The sequence below is a fragment of the Procambarus clarkii genome, chromosome 69 (assembly GCF_040958095.1).
Source record: "Procambarus clarkii isolate CNS0578487 chromosome 69, FALCON_Pclarkii_2.0, whole genome shotgun sequence".
Lineage (NCBI taxonomy): Eukaryota > Metazoa > Arthropoda > Malacostraca > Decapoda > Cambaridae > Procambarus > Procambarus clarkii.
In genome coordinates this window covers 11,872,968-11,886,081 of record NC_091218.1, presented here as the reverse complement: position 1 = coordinate 11,886,081, position 13,114 = coordinate 11,872,968, and the positions used below count along the sequence as shown (strand labels likewise).

Genomic DNA, 13,114 nt, shown 5'->3' with positions numbered 1-13,114 from the left:
AAAGCCTCCAGATCTTTAGCCCCTGCTATTGCTTTGCTCTTCAACAAGTCACTTGAACTCCAAACCTTTCCAGATATTCTAAAAAAAGCGAGAGTAACGCCTGTCCACAAATGTGGTGATCCCATAGATGTTAACAACTACAGACCTATATCAATCCTGCCAAACTTGTCAAAAATTTTTGAAAAACTTATATACAAGCAGCTTTACTCATATCTAGCCAAACTCAATATACTTAGCCCTTGCCAATATGGCTTCAGACCCAAAAAAAGCACTAACGATGCACTCATTAGTATGCTTAACTCGATTCATACAGCCCTTGATAAAAAGGAGCTCCCTGTTGGGTTATTTGTGGACCTGCGTAAAGCTTTTGATACTGTCAACCACCATAACCTTCTTCTTAAATTACATCATTATGGAGTCAGAGGGCACTCCCTACAATACCTCGAGTCCTACCTTACTGACAGGCTCCAATATGTTTCTGTGAATAATACAATTTCTCCCACCCTACCCATCAACATTGGTGTTCCTCAGGGCAGCATACTTGGCCCTCTCCTCTTTCTCATCTACATTAATGACCTTCCAAATGCCTCCCAACACCTCAAACCAATTCTATTTGCTGACGACACAACCTTCATTTACTCCAGTCCTGACCCTCTTGCTCTAAATGCCACAGTAAATACTGAGCTAAATAAAGTCCATCATTGGCTAACTGCCAACAAACTCACCCTTAACATTGACAAAACCTTCTATATTCTGTTTGGCAATAAATCCTCTAGTCTTATAAATCTCAAAATAAACAATACCCAAATTTGTAACAAATTAGATGGCAAATTCCTTGGCATTCTCATTGACAACAAGCTGAATTTCCAGGGACACATTCTAAATATATCAAAAAAAGTTTCAAAAACTGTGGGCATTCTTTCTAAGATCAGATATTATGTACCACGCCCTGCTCTGGTGACTCTCTATTACTCCCTTATCTATCCTTATCTCAACTATGGTATTTGTGCTTGGGGTTCTACTACCCAAAATCACTTACGTCCTCTAATTACCCAACACAAAGCCGCTATTAGAACAATATCCAACTCTGGCCCCAGACATCACTCGGTACCCCTACTCAAATCTCTTAATATGTTAGATATTAAGTCACTGCACATTCTCTCATGTGTATTATACATATATAAAACGCTAAACTATAATGCCAATCCTGATCTTAAAAGCTTCATAGAAGGTTGTAACAGAACCCATGAGCACCACACCAGAAATAAATACAGTTTTGATATTCCTAGAGTACGTCTTAATCAAACTAGAAATGCTCTGCAAATCAAGGGGCCCAGAATGTGGAATGACCTTCCCAACCATGTTAAAGACTGTACCTCTCTCAACCAGTTTAAGATAAAAACTAAACACTACCTAATAAATTCCCTGTAATCTACCTCACTCCTCTATTGTCAACCCATGTCTGTTATTTTCTTTTTTTTTTCTTTTTTGTAATCAACACTGTTTGTCAACCTATTGTATTTGTGCTGCTTTTTCAGTCATGTTCCCCCTTTTTTTTTATCTTTATTTGTATTTGTTCTCAACATCTTTTATTCTTTATGCTCAATTAGTATTAAGTTCTAGATATTAATGTTTTTCTTGCCCGAAACGCATTGCGTAATAGTGGCTTTAGGCATTGTATGTACTAGCTCTATCTATATATCAATCCATTAATGTAACATCACTTGTATGTATATACCTTACCTGAATAAACATCTGAATCTGAATCTGAATCTGAACCTGAGTTATATATTATATTATAGTTACTCTAATATTCTTATAAAGAAAACGTTATATATAACATTGGAACGCAAGTGACCGACGCTTTCACAACAACAGTAATCACCAAAATGGCAGACTGCTCCTAGTGAGATTAACTTTCACGCAAACTGTACTTACCACTAAGAGGAAGAACATCTAGTTACAAGGAACAACTAGCAAACCACACGTATCATAAAGAAAAAGAAGAGGGAACAACGTCATCCTTGCCTAAACTGACAACAACATTCAATCTGTGCCAAATGATAAAACATTGACGCTCCAGTGTGAATGACGGCTCTCAATATTACTGTTCGTGCAGCTATCGGGAGAACATCTTCGGGCATATTCAACATACCATAAAGAAGAAGGCGATACCTAGGCATAACCTTCTACCTGCTGGGTCTCCAGGAGGCATCTCATCACAAAATCACTCCTGTCAGTAGCAGATAATCTTCACAGAAACTCAACGAATCACAGAGAAGATGAAACTTCACAAGTGCCCAGAGTGTGGGAAAATATTCAGTCATCATGGACACATGAAGACTCACATGTTGGTGCATACAGGTGATAAATTACACGAGTGTTCTGAGTGTGGGAAAAGATTCACTCAACTTGGTTCTCTGAAGACGCACAAGATGGTGCATTCAGGTGATAAACCTCATGTGTGTGCAGTGTGTGGAAAAAGCTTCATACGTGTAGGATATTTGAAGACACACATGTTGGTGCATACGGGTGATAAACCTCACAAATGTTCAGAGTGTGGGAAAAGATTCAGTCAACTAGGAAATCTGAAGACTCACCAGTTGGTACATACTGGGAATAAAGCTCACGAGTGTCCAGAGTGTGGGAAAAGCTTCAGTCGTCTAGGAACTATGAAGACTCACATGTTGGTGCATACGGGTGATAAACCTCACAAATGTTCAGAGTGTGGGAAAAGTTTCAGTCGTCTTGATAACATGAAGGCTCACATGTTGGTCCATACAGGTGATAAACCTCAAAAGTGTCCAGAGTGTGGGAAGAGATTCAATCATCTGGGAAATCTGAAAACTCATATGTTGGTGCATACTGGAGATAAACCTCATGAGTGCCCAGAGTGTGGGAAAAGATTCAGTAATCTGGGAAATATGAAAACTCACATATTGGTGCATTCAGGGGATAAATCTCATGAGTGTCCAGAGTGTGGGAAGAAATTCAGTCGACTTGCACATGTGAAGAGACATATGATGGTTCACAGTTACCACAAGTCAAGCCTGACCCCAGGCAAAGCTTGGGAAGCAGAAGAACTCCCAGAACCCACTTCAGGAATACTCCAGATAATACGTCACATATTAGTGGATCCTGGTGATAAACCTCAGTAGGCTGGTATCCTGTCTTCCAGTAACCAAATTAATTTTAAAGGCACCAGGTGATGTGTATGTTGAAAAAATATTGAGCGTCATTCATTCATCTGGGGGCTCTGACCACTGAGTGGACAGTGCTCAGGGTTTGTAGTCCTAAGGGCCCGGGTTCGATTCCTGGCAGAAGGCGGAAACAAATAGGCAGAGTTTCTTTCACCCTGATGCCCCTCTTACTTAGTAGTAAATAAGTACCTAGGAGTTAGAAGCTGCTTTTTGTGGATGTGTGTGTGAAAATTAGGATTGAGGACTTGCCTGAAATGCTATGCATGCCAGTGGCTGTACAAGAATATAAGCACTCTTGTATATATGAGTAAATAAAAATATGAAATAAAATAAATTAAAAAATTTCAAGTTGTCCAGTACAGTATTATATAAGATGCATAGCAGGACATTATCTTCCCACAAATCTAATATGCTGTTTGTAAAGTTTAGATTCATATTTAAAGTACGTACAGTGTTATCACCATGTCAGTTGGATGTCCTTCAAAATAGTTTTTGCTTGAATAGTTTTGTGGAAGGAATACGCTTGGCCACAGAAAGTGTAGGTTGTATTTTTTTTTTTTTTCTGCTAGTCAAATTTAGATGTTCCTCATAGACCAAGCTAGATAAGCTGCGAGAGTAGAAAAATCAAAATGTTCGATGGGTAAACAAATATCTTTGGATTTCCCAAGAAAAATTAAGTTCAGATTTTTTCCTGCATATTTTTTCTTTAAATAACTCCTTTATTTAGGTTCTATTAAGAAATATTTGTAAAATATATTATGGCCCTCAGTTAAGCATTTTATAAAACATTTAGGAAGGGAATAGCAAATATAATTTAAATGTACTAAACATGGCTATTTTACTGACAAAAATATTAAAAAGTAGTTTTCATCCAGAAATTAGAAACAAATCAGAATTGTTACTGTGACTCATTTACATTGAAGAATTTTTGTGTTATCTTGGTTCATAACTAACTTCTGTAAAACTTCCAGAATTTATGCCTTTATCATTTATTTTAACTGACTTTGACAATTATGTTCACTTATTTTTTATCAATTATATTTGCTTTTATGCTAGAATTGTTATTAGCACAAATCTGGTAATTTTATTTGCTATAGTCTAGCATTTATATTAACATGAATCTTGCATAGCATTTTGCCACACTTTTTCAGTTACATTGACGTGCGAGCATTTCCTTTATGTTGTTTAGCCAAGGCTAGACCTAATTTGTTATTATTCATGTAATTATTTATAAACTATTACTTAAAATGGTGTTACAGTACTGTACTTGCTAATTTGTTATTTCTTAAAATATTGATTTGATTAGTGGCTTAATTTATTATTTTGATGGATGGGAAAACGTAGTTAGAGTTTATTAATTATATTATTCATAGAATAAGGTACTATATTTGATCCTTATGCCCTATAGTCCTGTTAATTGTTATATAGAACTTACATGACAGTTCTCAGTGCATAGATCATTTCAATCACCGTAACTAGGAATATTATAGAACTTGACAGTTCTACACATAAGGATACTTCACTCACTTTAACTAGGAGTACAGTATTATAATATCTGACAGTTATCTCTACATATAAGGTAATTAGGAATATTATAACTTCACTTACTGTAATTAGGAGTATTGTAAAATTATAGAATCTGACAGATATCTTCATATGTGAGGTCACTGTTCACTTACTGAATCCATGAATGTTACAGAACTTGACAGTCATCTCTACATAGCAGATCGCTTTTCACTTACTGTAGTTAAGAATGTTCTTGTAATTAATACACAAATTTCCTTCATGTAAGGTTGTTTATTTATCCTCTGAGAATTCTTGAGTTTGTCACCTGGACACTCTTAGGTCATATTTTCTAGTTATTAGAGAGATTGGAAAAACAACATAGTAAACTATATCAGTGATGCAAAAGTTATTATAATTACAATTTATACTTTAATCTCAATTAGTATTAAGCTTAAGTCTGAGTGGTTTTTTTTTCACCTCACCTTGCTCGAAATGCTGTGTGTATTAGTGGCTTTAGGTATTGTATGTACTAGCTCTATCTAAAAATCCAGCATTTGTAACTTCTATGTATGTACTTTTACCTGAATAAACATTTTGATTTTGATTTTTTGAATCACTCTTAAAATATAACTTGTTAATAAGCATCCAGTGGTCACCTAACGATCAATTATTGTATTACTAAACATAACTCTTGAGAAATTTGAGGAAAATATATCTAGTGTCACTCCCGACTAGGCTATAGTATTCACAGTCTCCACCCACAATGCACCAACACTTCGTAGCACCACACTATACTCAGTACATCGTATTCTTAGTTAGAATCTATGAAGAGCTGCATGAATTATGGGACCAATGCCAATTAACTTGCTTACAAACTTCTGTGTCCAGATATGGCGTCCATGGCACTGACCACCAATAGATGGCGTGTATATATCCGCCTTCCTCCAGTTGTTAGGGCGTCAACAGCCACCCACCACCAGTTGGTGGGTGGCTGTTGACGCCCCAACACCTTTTTTTTTTTTTTTTTTTTTTTTTTTTTTTTTTTGAGATATATACAAGAGTTGTTACATTCTTGTACAGCCACTAGTACGCGTAGCGTTTCAGATTCAGATCAGATTCAGATTCAGATGTTTATTCAGGTAAGGTATATACATACAAGTGATGTTAAATTAATGGATTGATATATAGATAGAGCTAGTACATACAATGCCTAAAGCCACTATTACGCAATGCGTTTCGGGCAAGAAAAACATTAATATCTAGAACTTAATACTAATTGAGCATAAAGAATAAAAGATGTTGAGAACAAATACAAATAAAGATAAAAAAAAGGGGGAACATGACTGAAAAAGCAGCACAAATACAATAGGTTGACAAACAGTGTTGATTAAAAAAAAAGAAAAAAAAAAAGAAAATAACAGACATGGGTTGACAATAGAGGAGTGAGGTAGATTACAGGGAATTTATTAGGTAGTGTTTAGTTTTTATCTTAAACTGGTTGAGAGAGGTACAGTCTTTAACATGGTTGGGAAGGTCATTCCACATTCTGGGCCCCTTGATTTGCAGAGCATTTCTAGTTTGATTAAGACGTACTCTAGGAATATCAAAACTGTATTTATTTCTGGTGTGGTGCTCATGGGTTCTGTTACAACCTTCTATGAAGCTTTTAAGATCAGGATTGGCATTATAGTTTAGCGTTTTATATATGTATAATACACATGAGAGAATGTGCAGTGACTTAATATCTAACATATTAAGAGATTTGAGTAGGGGTACCGAGTGATGTCTGGGGCCAGAGTTGGATATTGTTCTAATAGCGGCTTTGTGTTGGGTAATTAGAGGACGTAAGTGATTTTGGGTAGTAGAACCCCAAGCACAAATACCATAGTTGAGATAAGGATAGATAAGGGAGTAATAGAGAGTCACCAGAGCAGGGCGTGGTACATAATATCTGATCTTAGAAAGAATGCCCACAGTTTTTGAAACTTTTTTTGATATATTTAGAATGTGTCCCTGGAAATTCAGCTTGTGGTCAATGAGAATGCCAAGGAATTTGCCATCTAATTTGTTACAAATTTGGGTATTGTTTATTTTGAGATTTATAAGACTAGAGGATTTATTGCCAAACAGAATATAGAAGGTTTTGTCAATGTTAAGGGTGAGTTTGTTGGCAGTTAGCCAAAGATGGACTTTATTTAGCTCAGTATTTACTGTGGCATTTAGAGCAAGAGGGTCAGGACTGGAGTAAATGAAGGTTGTGTCGTCAGCAAATAGAATTGGTTTGAGGTGTTGGGAGGCATTTGGAAGGTCATTAATGTAGATGAGAAAGAGGAGAGGGCCAAGTATGCTGCCCTGAGGAACACCAATGTTGATGGGTAGGGTGGGAGAAATTGTATTATTCACAGAAACATATTGGAGCCTGGAGAGAACATTTTCGGGCAAGTCCTTAATCCTATGGTCCCTGGAATACGATCCCCTGTCGCGAAGAATCGTTTTTTCATCCAAGTACACATTTTACTGTTGCGTTAAACAGAGGCTACAGTTAAGGAATTGCGCCCAGTAAATCCTCCCCGGCCAGGATACGAACCCATGACATAGCGCTCGCGGAACGCCAGGCGAGTGTCTTACCACTACACCACGGAGACCTGGAGGAAGGCGGATATACAACTGAATCTGGAGTCTTCCTGATTCAACTGAACCGGTTGTTAAAGACAACTGAATGTTGTTGGGGCGTCAGCAGCCACCCACCACCAGTTGTTGCGGCTTCAACAACCACCCACCACCAGTTGTTGGGGCGTCCACTGCCAGCCATCCACGGCATCCATCTGGTCACAGCCACAGCACAGAGCATGTATGGAACTGAATGGCAGACCCACTTTCATACCAGAATCACATATACAATTACTCACAACAACAGAGCTACAACCTCAACAGGCAACAACCGTACAACAACCATCACTTGTCAGAACAAACTCGATATATCCACGCATAATGGACCTACCAGAATGGTCTCCCAGTCAAACTGCCCCTAACAGAGTATTCAAATTCAAATTCAAATGTTTATTCAGGTAAAGTACATACATACAAGGTGTGATACAAACATTGATGGATTTATAGATCCATCAGCCTCTCAGCCTTTATAACACCCAAAGTCCTATGCTAACGAAACAAGTCACAGCTAAAAGGCTAAACAATTCTTGGCTTACAAATGGAATACCTTAATCCATTAATAAAAAACATGACCTTGAGAAGAAGTATAGGTTAGGAATCGCCTCCAAAGAATTTTCACGGAATTACTCGTCATTGCTATCTAAAATAATAAGACGAGCTAAAACTAAATACTACGAAGATAACTTTACCCAAACAAAGGGCAACATTAAGAAAACATGGAGCATAATTTCACATATATTGGGATCAAAGAAGATTTTAAATAACAAACCAATACTCCTGTCAAATAACGATGGTCAGTTAACAGCCTCTGATACTGCTACTGAGTTCAATAGGTTCTTCTCTTCCATTGGGTCATCCCTTCCAAATGATATTCTATCTTCCAGTACTGATGTTCAGGACTATCTTACAGGTAAGTATCCACAGTCTCTGTACCTAACGCCTGCAAATTCCACTGATGTTAATGAGATAATTCTTTCCCTTAAAACCAAGTCTAGTGCCCTTGAGGAGATACCAACTTCAATTTACAAAAAAGCCTACAGATCTTTAGCCCCCTGCTATTGCATTGTTCTTCAACAAGTCACTTGAACTCCAAACCTTTCCAGATATTCTAAAAAAAGCGAGAGTAACCCCCTGTCCACAAATGTGGTGATCTCACTAATGTTAACAACTGCAGACCTATATCAATCCTGCGAAACTTGTCAAAAACATTTGAAAAACTAATCTACAAGCAGCTTTACTCTTATCTAGCCAAACACAATATACTTAGCTCCTGTCAATATGGCTTCAGACCCAAAAAAAGCACTAAAGATGCACTTATTAGTATGATTAACTTGATACATGCAGCTCTTGATAAAAATGAGTTCCCTGTTGGGATATTTGTGGCCCTACGTAAGGCTTTTGACACTGTCAACCACCAAAACCTTCTTCTTAAATTACATCATTATGGAGTCAGAGGTCACTCCCTGCAATACCTTCAGTCCTACCTTACTGACAGGCTCCAGTATGTTTCTGTGAATAATTCCATTTCTCCGGCACTACCTATAAACATCGATGTTCCACAGGGCAGCATACTTGGCCCCTCTCCTCTTTCTCATCTACATTAATGACCTTCCAAATGCCTCTCAACACCTCAAACCAATCTTATTTGCTGATAACACAACTTTCATCTTCTCCAGTCCTGGCTCTCTTGCTCTAAATGCCACTGTGAATACTGAACTAAATAAAGTCCGTCTTTGGCTAACTGCTAACAAACTCACCATTAACACTGACAAAACTTTCTATATTTTGCTTGGTAATAAATCCTCAAATAACATTAATTTAAGAATAAACAATTTACAAATCAGTAGTAAAGTTGATGGTAAATTCCTTGGTGTCCTCATCGATAACAAGCTGAATTTCCAGGGATACATTCTAAATATAGCAAAAAAAAAAAGTTGCTCAAACTGTTGGCATTCTTTCTAAGATCAGATATTATGTACCTCGCCCTGCCCTGGTGACGCTTTATTACTCTCTCATCTATAATAATAATAATAATAATAATAATTTTTATTTAGGCAAAGGTACATACATAAAGAGATTTTACAAAGTTTGTTGGCTTTATAGATAGAGCTAGTACATACAATGCCTAAAGCCACTATTACGCAAAGCGTTTCGGGCAGGAAAAAACACTACTGACTAAAGCTTAAAACTAATGGGTAAAAAGAAAAAAATGCGTTGAGTACAAATAAAAATAGAGGTAAAAGAGGGGGGGAACATTGTTGAAAAAACAGCACAAATACAATTATAAATTATTACAGAAAATTACATTAAAACAGCGTTGATTTGTAAAACAAAAAAAAAAAAAAAAAAAAAAAACATACATGGGTTGACAATAGAAGGGTAAGGTAGGTTACATGGAATTTATTAGGTATAGCTTCGTTTTTAACTTAAACTGGTTGAGAGAGGTACTGTCTTTAACATGGTTGGGAAGGTCATTCCACATCCTGGGCCCCTTGATTTGTAGAGCATTTCTGGTTTGATTAAGTCGTACTCTAGGAATATCAAAACTGTATTTATTTCTGGTGTGGTGCTCATGGGTTCTGTTACAACCTTCTATGAAGCTTTTGAGATCAGGATTGGCATTACAATTTAGCGTTTTGTATATGTATAATACACATGAGTGAATGTGCAGTGACTTAATGTCTAACATATTCAGAGATTTGAGTAGGGGTACCGAGTGATGTCTGGGGCCAGAGTTGGATATTGTCCTAATAGCAGCTTTGTGTTGAGTAATTAGAGGACGTAAGTGATTTTGGGTAGTAGAGCCCCAAGCACAAATACCATAGTTGAGATATGGATAGATAAGGGAGTAATAGAGAGTCACCAGGGCAGGGCGTGGTACATAATATCTGATCTTAGAAAGAATGCCCACAGTTTTTGAAACTTTTTTTGATATATTTAGAATGTGTCCCTGGAAATTCAGCTTGTGGTCAATGAGAATGCCAAGGAATTTGCCATCTAATTTGTTACAAATTTGGGTATTGTTTATTTTGAGATTTATTTGATTAGAGGATTTATTGCCATTTTATTTATCTATCCTTATCTCAACTATGGTATTTGTGCTTGGGGTTCTACTACTCAAAAAAACAAATCTACGGGCTCACCACAACCCGTGCTACTTGGAACTTTGTTCCAAGTAGCGAATCTTTAACAACATACTCAAAATCATTTATGTCCTCTAATTACCCAACACAAAGCTGCTATTAGAACAATATCTAACTCTGGCCCCAGACAGCACTCGGTACCCTTACTCAAATCTCTGAATATGTTAGATATTAAGTCACTCCACATCCTCTCTTGTGTACTCTATGTATTTAAAACTCTGAATTGTAATGTCAATCCTGACCTTTGTCAGAGAATGGTCTCTCAAGATTCTCCCACAGCTGACTTGATTGGCATTGCAGTGCACCGTGCACCGAACTTCGTGCACAAGGCCCTATCTCTTAACCCTGGATGTTGGGTATCTCCAGAATGCCCACTTAACCAGGAACACTTTCATAATATGGAGGCCGCCGTATGTCCAGGCAGGAAGTAGATACAAGGAGTTAAGCATACTTGCCACAGGGTCAGTGAGTACATTGGCTGGTGCAGCGTGAGAGAGTAGAGGGGAGACGCCCTGCAGCGACCGTCTGACCTCTGGGGTCAACCGGCGCGATGGAGGATAATAATAATAATAATAATAATAATAATAATTTTTTATTTAGGTAAGGTACATACATAAAGAGATTTTACAAAGTTTGTTGGCTTTATAGACAGAGCTAGTACATACAATGCCTAAAGCCACTATTACGCAAAGCGTTTCGGGCAGGAAAAACATTAATGACTAAAGCTTAAAACTAATGGGTAAAAAGAATAAAATGTGTTGAGAACAAATAAAAATAGAGGTAAAAGAGGGGGGAACATTGTTGAAAAAGCAGCACAAATACAATTCCAAATTATTACAGAAAATTACATTCAAACAGCGTTGATTTGAAAAAAAAAAAAAACATACATGGGTTGACAACAGAGGGGTAAGGTAGGTTACAGGGAATTTATTAGGAATAGCTTCGTTTTTAACTTAAACTGGTTGAGAGAGGTACAGTCTTTAACATGGTTGGGAAGGTCATTCCACATTCTGGGCCCCTTGATTTGTAGAGCATTTCTGGTTTGATTAAGTCGTACTCTAGGAATATCAAAACTGTATTTATTTCTGGTGTGGTGCTCATGGGTTCTGTTACAACCTTCTATGAAGCTTTTGAGATCAGGATTGGCATTATAGTTTAGCGTTTTATATATGTATAATACACATGAGAGAATGTGCAGTGACTTAATGTCTAACATATTCAGAGATTTGAGTAGGGGTACCGAGTGATGTCTGGGGCCAGAATTGGATATTGTCCTAATAGCAGCTTTGTGTTGAGTAATTAGAGGACGTAAGTGATTTTGGGTAGTAGAGCCCCAAGCACAAATACCATAGTTGAGATATGGATAGATAAGGGAGTAATAGAGAGTCACCAGGGCAGGGCGTGGTACATAATATCTGATCTTAGAAAGAATGCCCACAGTTTTTGAAACTTTTTTTGATATGTTTAGAATGTGTCCCTGGAAATTCAGCTTGTGGTCAATGAGAATGCCAAGGAATTTGCCATCTAATTTGTTACAAATTTGGGTATTGTTTATTTTGAGATTTATTTGATTAGAGGATTTATCTAGCCAAACTATATAACAACTATGACGTGGTCGTGACGTGTTCATGACGTCACTCCTGCTACTGATCATCGAACGGTCAATATGATTGGTTCCCGCTCATTTGCTGCAATGCTATTGGTCAAATTGTAACTCTTTTGTGCTGTGTGCCACGAGATGCCCGGCAGCCCTTGTAAAGCATTCAAGTAAGGGAGCCCTTACCCAGAGGACGTGTAGCTGTTCTGTCTATCAGCCAATAGACTGAACACCGTCCATTCCTCACCGTCAAGTTAACTCAGCGTCTTTGCGATATACCCCACACTTGCCCAGAATCATGAGTGTGAATATATTGTTCAGAAGCCTAAAGTGACAAATCTCCAGAGCAAAACAGACTGGTATCAGGTAACCCCTGGTGACAAAGATCGTTGTGAGTGACCTAGAGTGAACTAAGGCAGTGTCGCCGCCTAAGTAATTTTTTTTTTTTTTTTTTTTTTTTTTTTTTTTTTTTTTTTTTGAGATATATACAAGAGTTGTTACATTCTTGTACAGCCACTAGTACGCGTAGCGTTTCGGGCAGGTCCTTAATCCTAAGGGTCCCTGGAATACGATTCCCTGCCGCGGAGAATCGTTTTTTCATCCAAGTACACATTTTACTGTTGTGTTAAACAGAGGCTACAGTTAAGGAATTGCGCCCAGTAAATCCTCCCCGGCCAGGATACGAACCCATGACATAGCGCTCGCGGAACGCCAGGCGAGTGTCTTACCACTACACCACGGAGACTGCGAATCTGCGAGACTGCGAATCTGTGTGTGACTTTACCACAGTGTACCTGTACCACAGTGTACAGTGTAGTGCATGGTACCATATAACCTGTAGCCGCCACCGCCTTCACTGTACCACGTGACATCACCACCCTTACTCACCGCCAGTGCCAAGAGTGTGTGCGTGTGTCTGTAGACATACAGTACGCCCTACTGCGAGTACCCTCCGTGTCTACGAGCGAAACCAGCTGCCAGGCCACCTATGAGTTCCT

The 13,114-nt window shown here is 37.9% G+C and overlaps 1 protein-coding gene across 1 annotated transcript; it reads left to right on the top strand.

Moving 5' to 3' along the window:
- Nucleotides 1–2,282: 2,282 nt before the first annotated feature.
- Nucleotides 2,283–3,158, top strand: LOC138355833 (zinc finger protein 492-like). The gene has a single exon (XM_069311367.1). It carries the CDS (start codon nt 2,283–2,285, stop codon nt 3,156–3,158), a length of 876 nt encoding a protein of 291 aa, XP_069167468.1.
- Nucleotides 3,159–13,114: the final 9,956 nt, after the last annotated feature.